Raw genomic sequence first — 18,026 nt, forward strand, 5'->3', positions numbered from 1 at the left:
CGTCAGAACATAACACTTAGCTATTTTGATCGGTGTCTCATAAGGGACTGAAGTGAATATGCATACTTCCCCTAATGTTTCTGTAATTTAGATTTCTTTGTTTAGAGGCGTGATTGGGGAGTAATAAAGCTCCACAAAAACTCCATGAGCTGATTGACAAGCCTGTTTTCAAGGAAAAAAAAAAACTGCCGTGTGTAATATTTTATTTCATAGCAAAACATGTCAGTGTGTTTGGTTTTCATCTGACTGTCTTTTGAAATATTTGATCAGGTTTCTGCGGAACAAGAGAAAGAGCATGAGACTTTAAACCAGAAAAACGTCACAGACCCTCTCCCAGCCACAGACGTGAAGAAAAAAGTGGACGGGTACCAGGAGGTTGTGGCGAGGCCTCTGGGATCCAGAGCAGACCCAGAAAAGGACAGTGAGACAGACCAAGGCTCTCACAGCGAGAAGGAGGCCGAGGAGTCAGGAGAGAAGGCGCCTGCGCCTCTGCTTCCAGATGCTCCCCTGGCCCCTGAAAGGGACCCGGCCGCGAAGCTCGGAGCTGGCAAACAGCCCCTCACTCCTCCCAGCGCCCTGGTAGACTCAAAGCAAGAATCTAAACCCTGCTGTTTCACAGAGAGCCCTGAAAGCGACCTCCCCGAAGCCCCCTTTCCCAGCTTCCCCCCGACACAGCCCCCGGCGGCAAGCCAGAGTGAGGCGGACGAGGACAAACTCCCAGCCATGGCCGATTACATCGCCAACTGCACCGTGAAGGTGGACCAGCTGGGCAGCGACGACATCCACAACGCACTCAAGCAGACCCCGAAGGTCCTCGTGGTCCAGTCGTTCGACATGTTCAAGGACAAAGACCTGACGGGGCCGCTGAATGAGAACCATGGACTGAATTACACGCCCTTGCTGTACTCCAGGGGCAACCCGGGCATCATGTCCCCCCTGGCCAAGAAGAAGCTTCTGTCCCAAGTGAGTGGGGCCGGCCTCTCCAGCAGCTACCCCTACGGCTCCCCACCCCCCTTGATCAGCAAAAAGAAACTCATAGCCCGGGACGACCTGTGTTCCGGTTTGTCCCAGACCCACCACAGCCAAAGCACTGAGCACATGGCGGTGAGTCGGCCGTCGGTGATTCAGCACGTGCAGAGTTTCAAGGGCAAGCCCTCGGAGGAGAGGAAGAGCATCAATGACATTTTCAAGCACGACAAACTGGGTCGTGCCGACGCCCACCGCTGCAGCTTTTCCAAGCATCATCACCTTAACTCCCTGGCTGACTCCTACATCCTGAAGCAAGAAATGCAGGAGGGCAAGGATAAACTCTTAGAGAAAAGGGCACTCCCCCACTCGCACATGCCCAGCTTCCTGGCAGACTTCTACTCCTCCCCTCACCTCCACAGCCTCTACAGACACACCGAGCACCACCTCCACAACGAGCAGCCGTCCAAGTACCCCTCCCGGGACATGTACAGGGAATCGGAAAACAATTCGTTTCCTTCCCACAAACACCAAGAGAAGCTCCATGTCAATTATCTCGCCTCCCTGCACCTGCAAGACAAGAAGGTGGCCGCGGCGGACGCCCCCACGGATGATCAGCCAACGGATCTGAGCCTTCCCAAGAATCCGCACAAACCCACCGGCAAGGTGCTGGGTCTGGCCCACTCGGCCCCGGGGCCCCAGGAGAGCAAAGGCATGCCCCAGTTCCACGTCATAAGCAGCCAGAGTCGAGACTGTCACCCGAAAGCCTGCCGGGTCTCGCCTATGACCATGTCGGCCCCCAAGAAGTACCCCGAGTCGCTTTCGCGGTCCGGGAAGCCTCACCACGTGAGACTGGAGAATTTCCGAAAGATGGAAGGCATGGTCCACCCTATCCTGCACCGGAAGATGAGCCCTCAGAACATAGGCGCGGCGCGGCCCATCAAGCGCAGCCTGGAGGATTTGGACCTGGTGATTGCCGGGAAAAAAGCCCGGGCCGTGTCTCCGCTGGACCCGTCCAAGGAGGTCTCTGGGAAGGAGAAGGCCTCTGAGCAGGAGAGCGAAGGCAGCAAGGCAGCGTACGGTGGGCATTCGGGGGGCGGATCGGAGGGCCACAAGCTGCCCCTCTCCTCCCCGATCTTCCCAGGTTTGTATTCTGGGAGCCTGTGTAACTCGGGCCTCAACTCCAGGCTCCCAGCTGGGTATTCTCATTCTCTGCAGTACTTGAAAAACCAGACTGTGCTTTCTCCACTCATGCAGCCCCTGGCTTTCCACTCGCTTGTGATGCAAAGAGGCATTTTTACATCGCCCACAAATTCTCAGCAGCTCTACAGACACCTGGCTGCGGCCACGCCGGTAGGAAGTTCGTACGGGGACCTTTTGCACAACAGCATTTACCCTTTAGCTGCTATCAATCCTCAAGCTGCCTTCCCGTCTTCCCAGCTGTCGTCCGTACACCCCAGCACAAAACTGTAGGCCTGGCTCTGCCCTGCGTCCCAGGACGGCCTGGCTGCCGGAGCTGCACCCCTTTGCCCTGGGGCGGGCGGCTCATAGAGTTAGAAGTCAGTATTTCTTCTAATCTGGGGGTACGATGAGTCCCAGCCACAGAGGCCGAGATGGGAGGTGAAGATGCCTGAGTCTTCTGGGACAGCTCTGGCCTCGGCTGGTCAGTGTCGACCCCCCTCCCCCCTTGCTACTCGGATGCCCTGGCACCTCCGGATCATTCACTTTGCCTGTGGGTCTTCTGAAGGGGTTTATGTATATCCAGGAAGAACTGAGAGGGCCCGGTCTGAGTTTGGATGGTCAGGAAACAATCTGGGCTAAACCAAGGGGGCCGGCTTTTCAGAGGAAGGGGCAAGGAAGCTGGCAGAGCCATGCCAAGGGATGCCCCCCACTCTTTTCACAAAACTCTCCAAGGTTCAATCAATGCAATGTATAGTGAAACTTCAAGAGATCTTTCATTTTGACACTATTCAACAATCCAGAGAAGTAAACACTGTTAAATTGACTGTATATATTTGCTTCTTAAAACTACCCGGATCACTGTTTGCTCACCTAATTTATATACAGGTCGTTCCATTTTCTCCCGGTTCCTCCTTGTCCTTTTTTTTTTATTTTAATTAAACAGTACAGCTTTTGTTTGCAGGTCTTTTTGTTTTGTTTTGTTTTGTTTGTTTTAAAGGCTGACTGACTGTCCTCGGTGTTGATGTGTGTTTGTAATTTTGCCACATCTTATCATTTTGAGCAGCTTTGGGTGGTAAAGTTATTGTTTACAAATTGAAGCAACTGATTCTAGTGGAACAAATGAAAGAGAAGCAGCCGAGCACACAGTTGTGCAAAGAACGTTCCTTTGCCGACCCGCAACTTACGGATTTTGTTCCTCATAAATGGCATAGTTGAAAGAGCTTAGACACTGCTTACCCGGCCAAATGCTTTGCTTTGAAGTATTGGGTTATGTGAAAATATTGAGCATTGTACTTACCTTATCTAGGCTGTGAAACTGCCCTACATACCAGAGGAATCATAAAAACAAAACTTCGCTGGCAGCAGGCTGCTGAATAACAAGAGTCTAGAGGACATATTTGTGGGCTGCACAGATATCTTAGGAATTTCAGAAATTAGAACAGGAGCCAAACTGATTGACATTGGTGTTGGCCCTGATCCCTTTAAATGGCCTGGGAAAGGGGGCTGGGAAGAGGGTACAGCTCGGCTGTCCAGCAGAGAAGGAGCAGCTGAGGGCCTGGCAGCCTTGGAGCTTTGCTGGGTGGCCACAGTGTCTCCATCAACTTGATTTCTTGTCATTCCCAAGAAGAATCTCCCAGGCCACTTCTTTGGGGATAACTGGCATACTAGGCTATCCGTTTCAAAAGGAAGTCATCCTCTTTGGGATTATGAGCCTGAGCGGTGAGTGTGTCCATGCACACAGGGTGGTTTGGCTCATGTTTTTAATCACCTGAAAATATTGTCCGCATTATGATTTCTTTTGTTGTTGGAAATCAATGGTCAGGCTGTTGAAGCAGCTGGAAGGTGTGGAGAATGTCTACAGTCGTTCTTCCACTCTATACCATTTGCTGCCAAGGTGTAATATCAAAGTGGATGCATTTTCTAGGTGTCTCAAAAATCGACCAACACAGAGAGTGGATTTTGTTCCCAAGTCCCATCCCTGCTGAAGGTTGCTTTAATGAACTCCCCGGCCCACCGTTCCCATCCCCCAACACTACTAGTAGGCTTTAGGACCATAGTTAACCAAGTCTTTTACCTCTGAGATATTTAATTCTACAAAAACTGATGACAATTTTCAACTTCTAAATAGGTAACTCACTGCAAAGTACTCTAAACTGGTAACAATGAAACTGCGGCTCTTACACAAAGCCATGCATGTCGTGCATTTGTATTGAAATGTCTCCATGATATGAAGCCAAATATTCCATGTAACATATTTAATATCCAAAGTTGGAAACAAAAGAATGTAGAGATCCAGTGTTAAGAGTTCCATTTGCTTCAATTAATTATTTACCTTCCTGTGGAATAATATATATATATATATATTTAATAGAACCATAGATAGACTAGTAGAATTTAGATTATAAATGTGTGAGTGCAGATTATCCTGCTATTGCACAAGATAGAGGGGGTGGAAAAAAAAAATCTCAATTCCAGCAGGCAAAATGCTGGCCAGGACACACAGAAGAAAGTTGCACTAGACTGAATGGTCATAGAACCAGAGGACATGGACAGGAAACAAAACTCCTGTGCTTCTGCAGCAGACATGGGCTAGATGGTACTACATGGTTTCTATGAGTTTGTTTCTCAAAAAAAAAAAAAAAAAAAAAATGGGGGGTGTCTGTTCCCCAGTGGAGCTCACCTATTCATTTGGAAGATGGGGCATTTGTTTTCCTCACTGCCATGATTTTAGTCTGTTTCATCATGTTGGAATTTGATCACACCATTTTCAAACAATGTTAACATAGTGCAGCTTTTGTTTTTCTCATCTCTTCTGAGAGAAGACTCACTGTTTCTGTCTGAGGGAGCTCATACCCTCAGCAAAACATCAGGACAAATAAAGAGAAACGGGTATACGTCCCGGACAGAAGCAGTGTGTTATTTGTTTTAAAACTCTGAACAGAGATCTTGGAAATCTTTCAAAAAGACCATTGAATTCTTCATTGGCTGAGAACTACGTTTTAAAAAGTCTTAAATAGGGCTTTGTTTGCATTGTTTGAGTTCAAGGGGCCTTATTATTGAATGGAATTGCACAAGCCTTTCTTTGTGCAATCAAACCATTGTTATTGGTTGTTCTGTAAAGGAAACTGTAGAATCTAATTGGCAATGGGGTCATAAATCTATTTACTGAGTGTGGCTTCCAAGAAATGTTGCAATTCCAAATGCACTAAGACCATGATTTATTGGAGATTTGGAGATTCCAAAAAATAGTTTTTGAAAAAACTTTTCATGCAACTTCTGATTTAACTTTTGGCAACTCAACATTAAAAAAAAAATAGAGCCCAACCGAGTTTCAGAATTAAGAATTCTGCTAATAAGTGATTTGAACTTGTAATATTTGCCACAGGACTGACTTATTTATCGACTAGCTAGATGCTATTAAGTTCACTTGTTTATCAGGGCATATACAAAGGGTTTGTTAAAACTCAGTGTTGACTTTACGAATTTCTGACCTGGTGCATGAATTCCCAAGTACTGTATTTCACTGTGTTGGTGTGTCTGATGGAAATTTCGAGGTGGTCCCACAAAAATATTTTATGTAGTGTGCCTTCAAAGAGAACCATTTATTTCTCTTCACTTGTTGTCCCACAGAGTCACATTTGGTGGTGGTCAGCCAAGTCCCATCTGGTCTGGTTTTACTCTTGTCCCAATTTCAAAGAGAAATGGGAGTGATTTTGCCCTGGTGAGACCCACACCATTGCAATGATTACCTTGAGCACTTAAACTCCAGTGTTGGCTGTTGATGTATTTGATATTCTGCTTGTCTCCCCATGGTTGAAATATGTCTGAAGAACAGCAGCATAATCTCTTGGCTGTTTATAATTTTTTAAAGGTTCCTGTGTTGTAAATATTGTATACTTTTGGTGATTCCAGCTCTGTAACCTCTATGCTCTGTAAGGTGATTTTTTTGTATATAGCAACATGGCCCAGTGATATTATATAGTTTCCCAATGGAGAGGTTATTGAGTAACCTTTGCATTAGTTTAAACACTACCAGAAGAATGCTGAGCCAACTATAAACACTCAATTTTGTATGTTTTCCAAATTGTACTTATTACTGCTTTTGATACTGTATTACGTGCCAATAGTTTCCCAATCACATAGCAGGCAAGAGATATTTTGTACTTTTTGATCCACTGTAATATTTAATAAAAAATGTTACTATCTGTTTCTTTTTGGGTGTGAGTAGTCTGTCACTTCTTCCTGAGGAGCCCTGTGCCCTCTTCAATGGTCTTGCCATCCCATGCTCACTAAATTGGATTATAGGGGTGATGAGTTTCATTGAGAACCTACTGCATGCTCAACTTGCATACATTATCTCTTATCTTCATAACTTTAGGTATGGCTATGCCCATTTCAGTGATGAGAAAACAAAAGTCTAGGAGAGGTAGATCCACCTGCCCAAGACCATCTGGCTAACAAATGACAGAGCCATGATTTGAATCCAGAGCTCATAAGTCTGAACATTTCCTTTATTTACCTGATTTTCTGCTAGCAAGTCACGAAAGTTGATATTTATTTGGCAGCAAACATTTACTTGTGCCTTAACTGCCAAGCCTAGTGCCCGGAGCTCTAAATACAGTGGTAAGTAAAAGATATTGTCACTAGAGCTTATAAATCTCAGAGGAAAGAGAGTTAATCAGACAGTCACCCCCATACATACAAAACCTCAACATGACCCACTTCTGGGGGAGAGTAGATATTGAGTGAAGTGACACATGAAGAGGAAATGGCGACTAAAATGATCCATGAAAGAGGGGTAAGAATTCACTAAGCCACAGAGAATTGGAAGAAGAGTAATTCAAGCACAGACTACTACATGTGCAAAGGGTCTGGGGCAGGAACAAGTTTGATATTACAGGACCGGGGAAGGGTAGGGAGCCAGTGTGGCATAATTACAGTGTTGAAGGAATGAGGTTAGGTGAGGTTAGAGAGTGTAGCAGGCACCAGCCAGGTAGGTTTCCTACAGACTACCCTAAGCACTTTTATCTTTATCCTAACCAAGATGATTTAGCCAGGGAGGAGGCACTTCAAATTTCTCTCTTTCAAGATTATTCCCTGGCTGCTGTGTGTCGGTAGGCTGAGAACAATCTAACATCAAAGCGGTGGTCTTTTCAGTTAGGGTGGTGGAATGGGAGAGTGGACACATTTCAGAGGAACTTAGAAGGAAGACTGAACCAGACTTGATGATGGAATAAATGGGACGATAAGCTGGGAAGCGAGACAACTTGGGAAAGGTTGAAAATCTACAAAAATACTTTGCATATTCTGAGGTCTGTGTCTTTTAATCATAGACCTGGCGGTGATGGACCAAGATTTCTGATCTTTGCTTCCCTTGATCTTCTGCCTCCAGGTTTCCCCCTGGCTTTGCTCAGCTTCTGGTTCTTTGAAACAATGCATTCACCAAATAGTGCCCTGTTTACTCCCTTTTAATGAGTCCCAGAGATGAGGGACAGGAGATTGGGGCAAAAAAAGTCTCCATACTTTAGAATGGAAAAATACCCATATATTTTGATAAGACATGAGGTCCTTTTTCTCATCTTGATTGACTTCCTGGAGGACACTGCCCACCCCTCTCAGGTCAAAAGGAGCTGCAACCATGTTAGGAGTCTCACCCTCTTGTTGCTGACTGGCACCACATTGTAATCCAGCATTCAGAAGCACAAGTGAGGGCCAGGGAACCCTTGCCCCGCCATTCCCTGGCTCTCACTCTGATTCATGTGTATTTTACCATTTCATGTGAATCACTAGGAATACATCAAAAGCAAATCCTCCCATCTGTGACACATGCAGCATTTGTCGATCTGATACTTGATTCCTGCACAACAGGAAACATCATGATAAGTTATCTATTTTTACCAGGGCTGGCTGGGAAATACTGCTGGGAAGGGCATGCTTTAGCTAAAGATGTCACTCATAGAGCAAAAGCAATGAAAATGCCCAATGATGGATTCTAGGAAAGTGGCCAAAGTGGACAAATGTTTCAGGACTGATAGTGGCCAGGAAATAGGTGATTATTTATGCCAATGGGTACGTTAAGTGGCAGAAGGTAACGGTGGGGTAAGAGGTAACCTCTAGCCAAGAATAATGTGAAAGAAACGTAGCCTTCAAGACTGGCCTAGCGAATCTAGTTAATCACACTCATTCGGGCTTCACTAATTCAGGATTCCTGAATTTTGGAAACTCCAGGATAATTCCAGGATAAACAACTTTCCAAAGTATTTGTCTTACCTGCTTAAAAGAACAAGCCATTTCTCATCAAGCCAGCCATAACCATAAACATTCAGACAGCCTAATAAGAACAAAGGGATCTGTTCCCTGAGGTTCCAATATAAGAACCACTACTACTTGAATTAGTGTTGAAACTCCCTCCAAAACAGAGCTGTCCGATGGGGACTTCCACAGATGGTGGAAATGTTCTACAGTTCAAAGTTGTCCAGTATTGTAATGAACAGCCCAGGGGGCTACTGAGTCCTTGGACTGTGCCTTGGAGCTGACTCTTTAATTCTATTTAATATCTATTTACTTAAATAGCCATCTATACTATACAGCCATTACTATATTGGACAACACAGCTCTAGAAAGTCCAAATGACCAATGTGTGCATAGGGACTGACAGAGTTACAGGTAGGTCAATATCTACACGTAAACTTTAAAGCATACAGCAGTTTTCCTCTTCTTGGAAAAACTTTCTTGATCTTTTAGGAGTAACAATGGATTTAAGATTTTTCCACTCGGATTTACACCTCATATGCATGGAAATACGTACTAAAGGAACAAATAAATCATTGAGCAACCTTTAAGAAAAGTCTACAATTATGACATTTTGTAATCCGGCCCTGCCTTTTATGTTAAATCTGATTGTGTGAGGCTGGAATGCAACTTCCAGAAACTCTGTGAAATGTTACATGTGGCCATGTCCAAGCCACCCTACTTCATTCCATGGTAATTCCACCTGTTTCTATGAAGACCGTGAGAATGTTCAACACAAGGGAGACAACCAGGTGAGGAGACGAGCAGCATGGGCAATCCACAACAAACATGTTTTCAGTGTCTTACTCCTAGTTCTCAAACCTGTCTGTAACTATTTCTCTTGTGCAAATTTATGTAGATAATAACAATAACTAATAACACCAACTGGCAACTCCATCCATGCCAGATACCATTTAAATTGGTTTTTTGTTTTCATCCATTTGATTCTAATGACATCCTACATTATAGATACTGTTGTTGTTCCTGCTTTGCAGTTGGGGAAAACGAGGCACAAGGGAGGCTTTGTGACCAGTCCAAATGAGCAGTGCCTGCCCTAGAGTATCAAAGGACTTTTCCTTCAGCTCCTCCTGCTGTGTGCAGCTTCCCTCCTTCGTCCCCTCCTCAGTCCTGAAATTTAAGAGATCAGCCAAAAATGTTGAACTGCAACATCTTCAGATTGTTTGTAAATTAATGAGGCAAAAAAAGAAAAGATGCCAATAAAAAGTCATTAGGAAAGAAAAATTGTTATAGTTGTCTTTTTTGTTGTTGTTGTTACTCAACAATAGAATTAAGTTTAAAGATTGGAAACTGGAAGAAAGAAGCTGTTTTCTAGACAAAATGTAAATTTAAAAATTTTCCCACAAAGAAAGGTAAAGCTCACAAAATAATTAAAGTTTTTAAGTGTCCGATTAGTACTTAAAAACAATGCAGCCTTGGGGCTGGTGCTGTGGCTTAGCAGGTAAAGCTGCCGCCTGTAGTGCTGACATCCCATATGGGTACTGGTTCAAGACCTGGCTGCTCCACTTCCGATCCAGCTCTCTGCTACGGTCTGGGAAAGCAGTAGAGGATGGCTCAGGTCCTTGGGCCCCTGCACCAACGTGGGAGACCCGGAAGAAGGTCCTGGTTTCTGGCTTCGGATCAGCTCAGCTCCAGCCTTTGCGGCCATTTGGGGAGTGAACCAGCACATGGAAGATCGATATCTCTCCCTCTCTCTCTTTCTCTGCCACTGGCTCTTTGTAACTCAGCCTTTCAAATAAATAAATAAATCATTAAAAAAAAGTCTGCAGTAGTCAAAAATTTCCCCACCAAAAATCTCCCCAGCCAGATGGTCTTAGGAGCTGTTTCGGAGAATTGAAAAAGAGGAAAGAAAGGTTCCCCAGTTCTTTTTATGGTTTTACTTTTACCTCATTACTGAAAATTCAAAACAGTAAAAAAAAGAAAAAATATAGACTAATCTAACTTTTTTACTATTATTATTATTTATTTGAAAGTCAGAGTTACACAGAGAGAGAAAGAGAGGCAGAGAGCGAGAGGTCTTCCATCCACTGGGTCACTCCCCAGATGGCCACAACGGCCAGAGCTGCGCCGATCCGAAGCCAGGAGCCAAGAGCTTCTTCTGGGTCTCCCGCGTGGGTGCAGGGCCATCCTCCACTGCCCTCCCGGGCCACAGCAGAGAGCTGGAATGGAAGAGGAGCAACCGGGACAGAACCGGCACCCATATGGGATGCTGGCGCTTCAGGCCAGGGCTTTACGCTATTGCTCCACAGCACCGGCCTCAACCAATCTAACTTTTAAACCAGGTGTATAAATAGTAAGTAAAGTACTAGTAAATTATAAAAGTATATGTATTTAACACAGTATTTAACACAGATATTTATACATACATGTTCATACATATACTAAAATAACATATATATTTGAAATATACAAAAATAATATTGTATACTGACCAAGAAGAGTTTATTCTAGAAATATAAATATGGTGAATATTAAAAATTCTACTAATGAAATCACATGTGAAAGCTATCTGGAAAAAAAAAATTGGATCCATACCTGAAACAAAACACAAATGAATCCCAAATGGATTACAGATTTAAATATATAAAATCAAACCATGAAAAAATGTTGAAGAAAACACCGGAGAAGTTGTTTATAACCTTGAAACTGGAAAAGCAATTCTAACCACAAATCAAAACTTAGAAATTATAAAAAGTTGATAATTTATTTACACGAAAGTAACATTTCTATAGGCCGAAAATATAAATTTACTTTGGGAATAAATATTTGCAATTACTATCACAAAGAGCTCATCTCTCTAAAATATAAAGAGCTCCTAGAAATCAGAAAAAATGGGCAAAGATAGTAAGATATAAATAAATATATATAAAAAAAAGACATAAATAAATATAAAGATATAAATAAATAAAATATGCACACCTTTTAAAAAATTTGAAAGGTAGAAAGAGGCCAGCGCCGCGGCTCACTAGGCTAATCCTCCGCCTAGCAGCGCCGGCACACCGGGTTCTAGTCCCGGTCGGGGCGCCGGATTCTGTCCCGGTTGCCCCTCTTCCAGGCCAGCTCCCTGCTGTGGCCAGGGAGTGCAGTGGAGGATGGCCCAAGTGCTTGGGCCCTGCACCCCATGGGCGACCAGGAGAAGCACCTGGCTCCTGCCTTCGGATCAGTGCGGTGCGCCGGCCGCAGCGGCCATTGGAGGGTAAAACAACGGCAAAAGGAAGACCTTTCTCTCTGTCTCTCTCTCTCACTGTCCACTCTGCCTGTCAAAAAAAAAAAAAAAGAAAGAAAGAAAGGTAGAAAGAGAGACAGTGAGAGAGACAGAGACTGAGAGCTTCCATCCTCTAGTTCATTCCCCAAATGGTCACAACAGCTAGAGCTGGGCCAGGCCAAAGCCAAGAGCCCAGAACTCAATCTAAGTCTTTACAATGGGTAGCAGGGACTCACGTGCCTGCGCCTTCATCTGCTGCCCCTTGGGGTGCACAGGAAGCAGGAAGCTGGAGTCAGAAGTGGAGCCAGGGCTCAACCCCAGGCACTGTGATATGGGATACAGCCGTCTTAATCACCGCACAAAACACTCTTCCCATAATGTACGTATTTTAAGTGTACAGTTCAATGGATTTTGATGAATGTTACACAACCATGGAACCATGACCAAGAACAAAACACTGTACACTTCCATTATAGCACAAGGTTTCCTCGTTACATTTTTTCAGTCAATTGGCCCATTGTGACGCAAAAGTCAATAACTATTCTGATTTCTGTCATCAGAGGTTTGCTTTGCTTATTTTTAGCATTCTTTTAAAAATTGAGAGCATGATGTTTCTTTGCAGTGTAATGTCACAGAAGTAGGAAATAAAAGATGGGGAGTTTGGAAAGGAAGAAACAAAATTGACATTTTCCACAAGTAATGTGATTATTCATTGGAAAATTTAAGATAATCTACAGGTAAATTATTAAAATGAACATGAGAGCTCAGCACATTTGTGGAATATAAGATTAAAATACCAAAGTCTGTAACATTTTTATCTAGCAGCAGCAATAGAAATGATACTTTAAAAAAGTTTCCATTCATGAAAGTAATAAAACCAAAATGTACCTATGAATAAATCTAATAAAATAATTTTGGAAAGCGATTTGGCAAAACCCAGTAAGGCTGCAGATGTGCCTACTGCCTGCTATAGACTCAGCAGGAATGTTTCCAGGTATATTCTGAGAACACTCACACTTGTGTTGGGAGTAAGAGGATGCTTGCTGCTGGCTTTATTCTCATCACACGCAGCAATGCAGACACAAAACAACGCGCATGTTCATCGATGCAGAATGGTTGTCTAGGTCAATGGAATACTAGGCAGGAACTGAAACATCAACAGGTTAATGCTAAGTATGAAAACATGTTATAAAAAGGTTCAGTACAATACTTAATTATTAAAAACATTCACTAAGGTACATAAAGGCAGCACACCAAACAGTTATTTCCAGAAGAGAGGAAGGAGAATCTGACTGGGGAGGAGGTGGCCTTTCACTGTAATATTTTATTTCTTTTACAATCTGGAGCAAAATGGCAAACTGTTAATATTTATTGAATTTAGATGGAAAGAATATAATGGCAGATTATGAAATATTTTCATATATTTGAAATTGTTCTTACTTTATAAAGCAGACTAATTGATTTGTTGTGCTGCACATGGATTAAGGACAAGCCTCAGTTAACTCATCTGTGACGTGGGTGTTAATAACCCCTGCCTGGTCTCCTCTCGGTGGTGTTGTCACATAAAAACATTCAATCAGCAGCAAAGTTGCGCGCAGCTAACGTTATTGTTGCTGATGTTTGGGATTGCTGCCCTGCACAACTGCAGGAGGCACCATTCACACAGAAAGTGTCAAGTCCCTACTGTATGTCAGCGGCTTGCAAAGAACTTCAAGAGCATTAGCCCATGTCATTCTCACAAAATCCTCTAGTGATAGGTACTGCACTGTTATTATCCTCACTTCACAGCAAGTAAAAGCAGACTAAGTGCACCGCCAACCCCGCCCCCACCTGGGGAAGTGGGTGGGAAAGACCAAGTTTGACCCCAGTGAATCTTATTCCAAAATCTCTGCTCACGATCACTATGAGACAGCTCACCGCACGGGCTCCTGGGTGTTCACACCAAGATGCGTCCACCTGTGTTAACAGGACTTGGACTACTCTCCATCCTTCAGACTCACCTGCCGTCTACCTGCAGGGCTGGTGGGACTTATTCCTAGCTGCCTAATGCAGACAAGGACGAGGACTTGATTCCTGGAGTTTCTCTCTTTTTTTTTTAATGTTCAGTAGGGTTTTATTTATTGTCAACAATTATTTACTAAAATCAAATCGACGTTAAATTTTTTTTTCTTTTTTGACAGGCAGAGTGGACAGTGAGAGAGAGAGAGACAGAGAGAAAGGTCTTCCTTTGCCGTTGGTTCACCCTCCAATGGCCGCCACGGCTGGTGGGCCGCGCTGATCCGAAGGCAGGAGCCAGGTACTTATCCTAGTCTCCCATGGGGTGCAGGGCCCAAGCACTTGGGCCATCCTCCACTGCACTCCCGGGCCACAGCAGAGAGCTGGCCTGGAAGAGGGGCAACCGGACGGAATCCGGTGCCCCGACCGAGACTAGAACCCGGTATGCCGGCGCCGCAAGGCAAAGGATTAGCCTATTGAGCCACGGCGCCGGCCTTTTTTTTTTTTTTTTGACAGGCAAAGTGGACAGTGAGAGACAGAGACAAGAGAAAGGTCTTCCTTTGCCGTTGGTTCACCCCCCAATGGCCTCTGCGGCTGGCGCACCACGCTGATCCGATGACAGGAGCCAGATGCTTCTCCTGGTCTCCCATGGGGTGCAGGGCCCAAGCACTTGGGCCATCCTCCACTGCACTCCCGGGCCACAGCAGGGAGCTGGCCTGGAAGAGGGGCAACCGGGACAGAATCTGGCGCCTCGACCAGGACTAGAACCCGGTATGCCGGCGCCGCAAGGTGGAGGATTAGCCTAGTGAGCCGTGGTGCTGGCCAATGTTAAATTTGTAAGTGAAGTGCAGTATAAAAGATCTTAAAACATTTAATTCTATTTATAGATAGTGTTACAGGTGAAATGGCAGCAGAGAAAAGATTACCTCTGTGCTTTGTCTCACATAGAAGAATTTCCAAGCAAACAAGGCGGAGAGAAAGCAAGAAGTATTTAACAGCAAGATTTATTTAAGTCAGAGATCTCCTGGCCAGGAGGAAGCTCCAAGAGAGGTAAAACCCAAAGGGGCTGGTGGTACTGGGTTTTTAAGCACAATCTTGGGGAAGAAACTGTCAATCAGTACAAAGCAGGGACAAACCATCAAAAGATCTGATTTGTAACCTTTTTACCCTGTCTGGCTTGCCATCAGAAGTTTGGGGTACCTAATTTGTTTTACAGTAGACTGGGAGCTCAGAAGAGTGGAGTCACCAATCCCTTGCTATGCTCATGATAAGGTTGGAGGCTCCCAAGGAGTGGGGCAGGAGCTTGGCCTTTCTAAAGATAACTTTTGGAAGAAAAAAAACATTTTGCACCCTAAGTTTCCACTGGGACCAACCTGTCTGCCTATTAATCTAACGCCTCTCATTCCCTTCCCCAGAAGAAAAGACCCTAACTTGTATTAGCAGATATGGGACGACAGCCACTCTGGCTTCTTCAAGCCGAGTAGGGGTGGAGTAGGGAACAGAAATCAAGGCAGAGTTCCAGAAGGAGGTGGCCCCTTGAGGGGGACACGTGCCAGCTTGCAGAAACTGCTTCCATCTGAGGTTCCACATGCATGGCCATCTAGAATTCCACTGTTTCAAGTCTTCAGGTCCTGTAATAGTGACTCTGTCCTTTGTTTTAGACTCTGTTTTATCTGCTTGTTAGATTCATTTTCTCCTGGAGTTTCATTGCAAGGGCACATAAGCCCCAGAGAGTGGGTTACTTTGCATCTTAGCCCTACCCTTCCCACCTCTTAGTAGCAGGCCAGCCCTTGACTTCAAAGCAGGTGGGGCTGGGAAGGCACTATTAGAGCCAGGCCTGGGTTGAGGAGGCATACCATTGTTTGCTTTTGCGGGCTAACTTTGCAGTTTTCAAGAACATGACTAGAAGGACTTCCAAGCTAGGCTTTTCATCCAGGTAGGAAAAGGGCCCTGCTCTGCATGGGGCAACAAATAGGCCTGTTCAGAGGGGAGGACCAGGAGGAGGGGGTTTGCAGCCTTCCTCCCAAGAAACTGAGGCTGCAAAGGAATGGGTCTTGCTTGCATGAGCAAGGAGAATTCACTTACAGTTCTTACTCTAAATTGTATGTGCACATGAGTTGCATGTATATGTATGCCTGAGTGTGTGCTTTATATCATTCATAGAAAATGGAATTAAAAGGTAAGTGTATTGGTGTTGGAGCTGTGGTGCAGTGGATTAAGCAATAGACTGTGATGAAAGCATCCTATGCACGCTGGTTCAAGTCCCAGCTGTTCCACTTCCTATCCAGCTCTCTGCTAATATACCTGGGAAATCAGAAGATGGCCAAGAAGTACTTGGGCCCCTGCCACTCACATGGGAGACCCAGATGCAGTTCCTGGATCCTAGCTTTGGCCTGGCCCAGCCCCAATCATCATGGCTATTTGGGAAGTGAACCAACGAATGAAAGATCTTCCTTTCCCTCTCTTTGTAACTCTGCCTTTCAAATAAGCAAAAGAAAAAAAAAATAAAAGAAATCCATGCATAGTCTTTCCATAATGCATTTTCATAATATATATTTTCCATGAACTTTTTGAAGATTTTGTGTATGTATGATTTCAAAATGTTTATGAACCAAAATAAACTTAGCTTTTAAATTCCATTTTCTCTGAACTTTTTGAAGTGTTCTTATATACACCCTGAACTGCTGAATGTTACCACTTGGAGCAACCCTCTGAAGTTATGTTATTAAGCCTTCTTGATAGATAGGAAAAAGCTGAAGCTTAAAGAGGCTGACTGCCTTGTCAAGCATTATCTGGAGCATTTAGGGCCAAGCTGGAATTCAGTCATCTCAGTCCATAATCTCTTCTATTTCACAGAGTCCCCCAAAGGAAGGATAACTTGCTATATAGAAGAAGAATGTCCTACTGGCTCCTTTAGACCTTGAGCAGTGAGTGGGACCCTTCCCCTGATCCCCCACTTGGAACACAGTGCCAAATTCCTGAGGGCGCTACATCCATGTGTGCACACTAAAAAATATTCTGGGAGTAAGCAAAGCTTGATTTAATGCAGGATATTCTACAGAGGGCAAACTACGTGGGAATTTGGGAATCTTCTTAAATCAGTTACTAGCTCAGGTCTAGAGAATCAGTGCTTGGAAATGAAAACTGGGCTTTTGGAATGCTGAGTCTATGACCTGTAATAGTAATAACTGTGGATCCTTTGCTGTAGTACAAATAAGGCACCAAGTGCTTCATACGCATTATTTTATGTTTCCATTAGAACCCCTTAAAGGGGCTGGCATTGTGGTGCAGTGGGTTAAGCCACTGCCTGCCAATGCTGGCATCCCATGTGAGTGAAGGTGGAAGTTCCAGGTGCTCCATTTCTGATCCAGCTCCCTGCTAATGTGCCTGAGAGAGCCGCAGAAGATGGTCTGGGTGTTTGGGTTCCTGCCACCCACACAGCAGACACAGATGGAGTTCCAGGCTCCTGGCTTTGGCCTGGCCCGGCCTGGCCCAGGCTGTTGCCATTTGGGATTTGGGGAGTGAACCAGTAGATGGAAAATCTCTCTTTCCCTCTCTTTCTCTCTCTGTCGCTCTCCCACTCCTCCCACCCCGTGTGTGTGTGTGTGTGTATGTGTGTCTCCCCCTGGGGGTGTGTGTGTGTGTGTGTCCCCCTCTCTCTGTAACTCTGCCTTCCAAATTAATTAATTTTTTAAAAATTCCTTATAGATGAGGAAACTTAGCCTTGGAAAGTCTAAACAACTTGCCCAACTAGTGTCAGCCCCGCGATTTTGAACACAAGACACAGCATCACACATCCAGCCTCTGCCCTGGACTGAATTACACCGGCCCTGCCAGCCCTCTGCTGTGGGTGGGGTGAGGCCTGCACACGGTCCTCTGGGGCTCTCTCCATCCCTCCCCCTGATTTTTTTCCAATGTCTCTGAGTCTATCATCCAAACTTTGGGAAGTCCATTTTAACTGATGAAATCCTCCGGCCATATTGCCACACCGCTGTGTGTGGTCTGTCTTGTGCTGGGTCGTTTCCTGTGCTGGCTGTAGCCCCACCCCCTAGAGATTCCTGTCAGTACCTTGGCACATGGGGTGACCTAGAGGAACCCACAGAAAAGTGAGAATGATTAAATGTGTGCACGTATTTCAAAGTAGAGTATGTTGAACCCCATGCAATCACTTGGGGAAAAAAATTCTCATCTATAATCATCTTCATCAGTTTGGGACAATGTAAAAAAAAATACCCTAGAGTGGTGTCTTACAAAGCAATTGTTTATTCCTCACAGTTCTTAAGACTGGGAAGCCCAGGATTGAGATGTTGGCAGAGTCAGTGTCAGGTGGAGTCAGCTTCCTACTGGGCAGACAGTCATGCTATGGTTA

General features: G+C 44.7%; 1 protein-coding gene across 3 annotated transcripts in view; it reads left to right on the top strand.

Moving 5' to 3' along the window:
- ARID5B (AT-rich interaction domain 5B) overlaps window positions 1-6,359 on the top strand; it is a 182,163-nt gene extending 175,804 nt beyond the window's left edge. For all 3 annotated transcript variants that reach the window (XM_002718470.5, XM_008270095.4, XM_070057697.1), the window contains one exon: window positions 271-6,359. In XM_002718470.5, coding sequence (XP_002718516.2) covers window positions 271-2,439 — 2,169 coding nt within the window. In that variant the 3' untranslated portion in view covers window positions 2,440-6,359. The remainder of the gene's footprint in view (window positions 1-270) is intronic.
- The last annotated feature ends 11,667 nt before the right edge of the window (window positions 6,360-18,026 follow it).

The sequence above is a fragment of the Oryctolagus cuniculus genome, chromosome 15 (assembly GCF_964237555.1).
Source record: "Oryctolagus cuniculus chromosome 15, mOryCun1.1, whole genome shotgun sequence".
Taxonomy (NCBI): Eukaryota; Metazoa; Chordata; class Mammalia; order Lagomorpha; family Leporidae; genus Oryctolagus; species Oryctolagus cuniculus.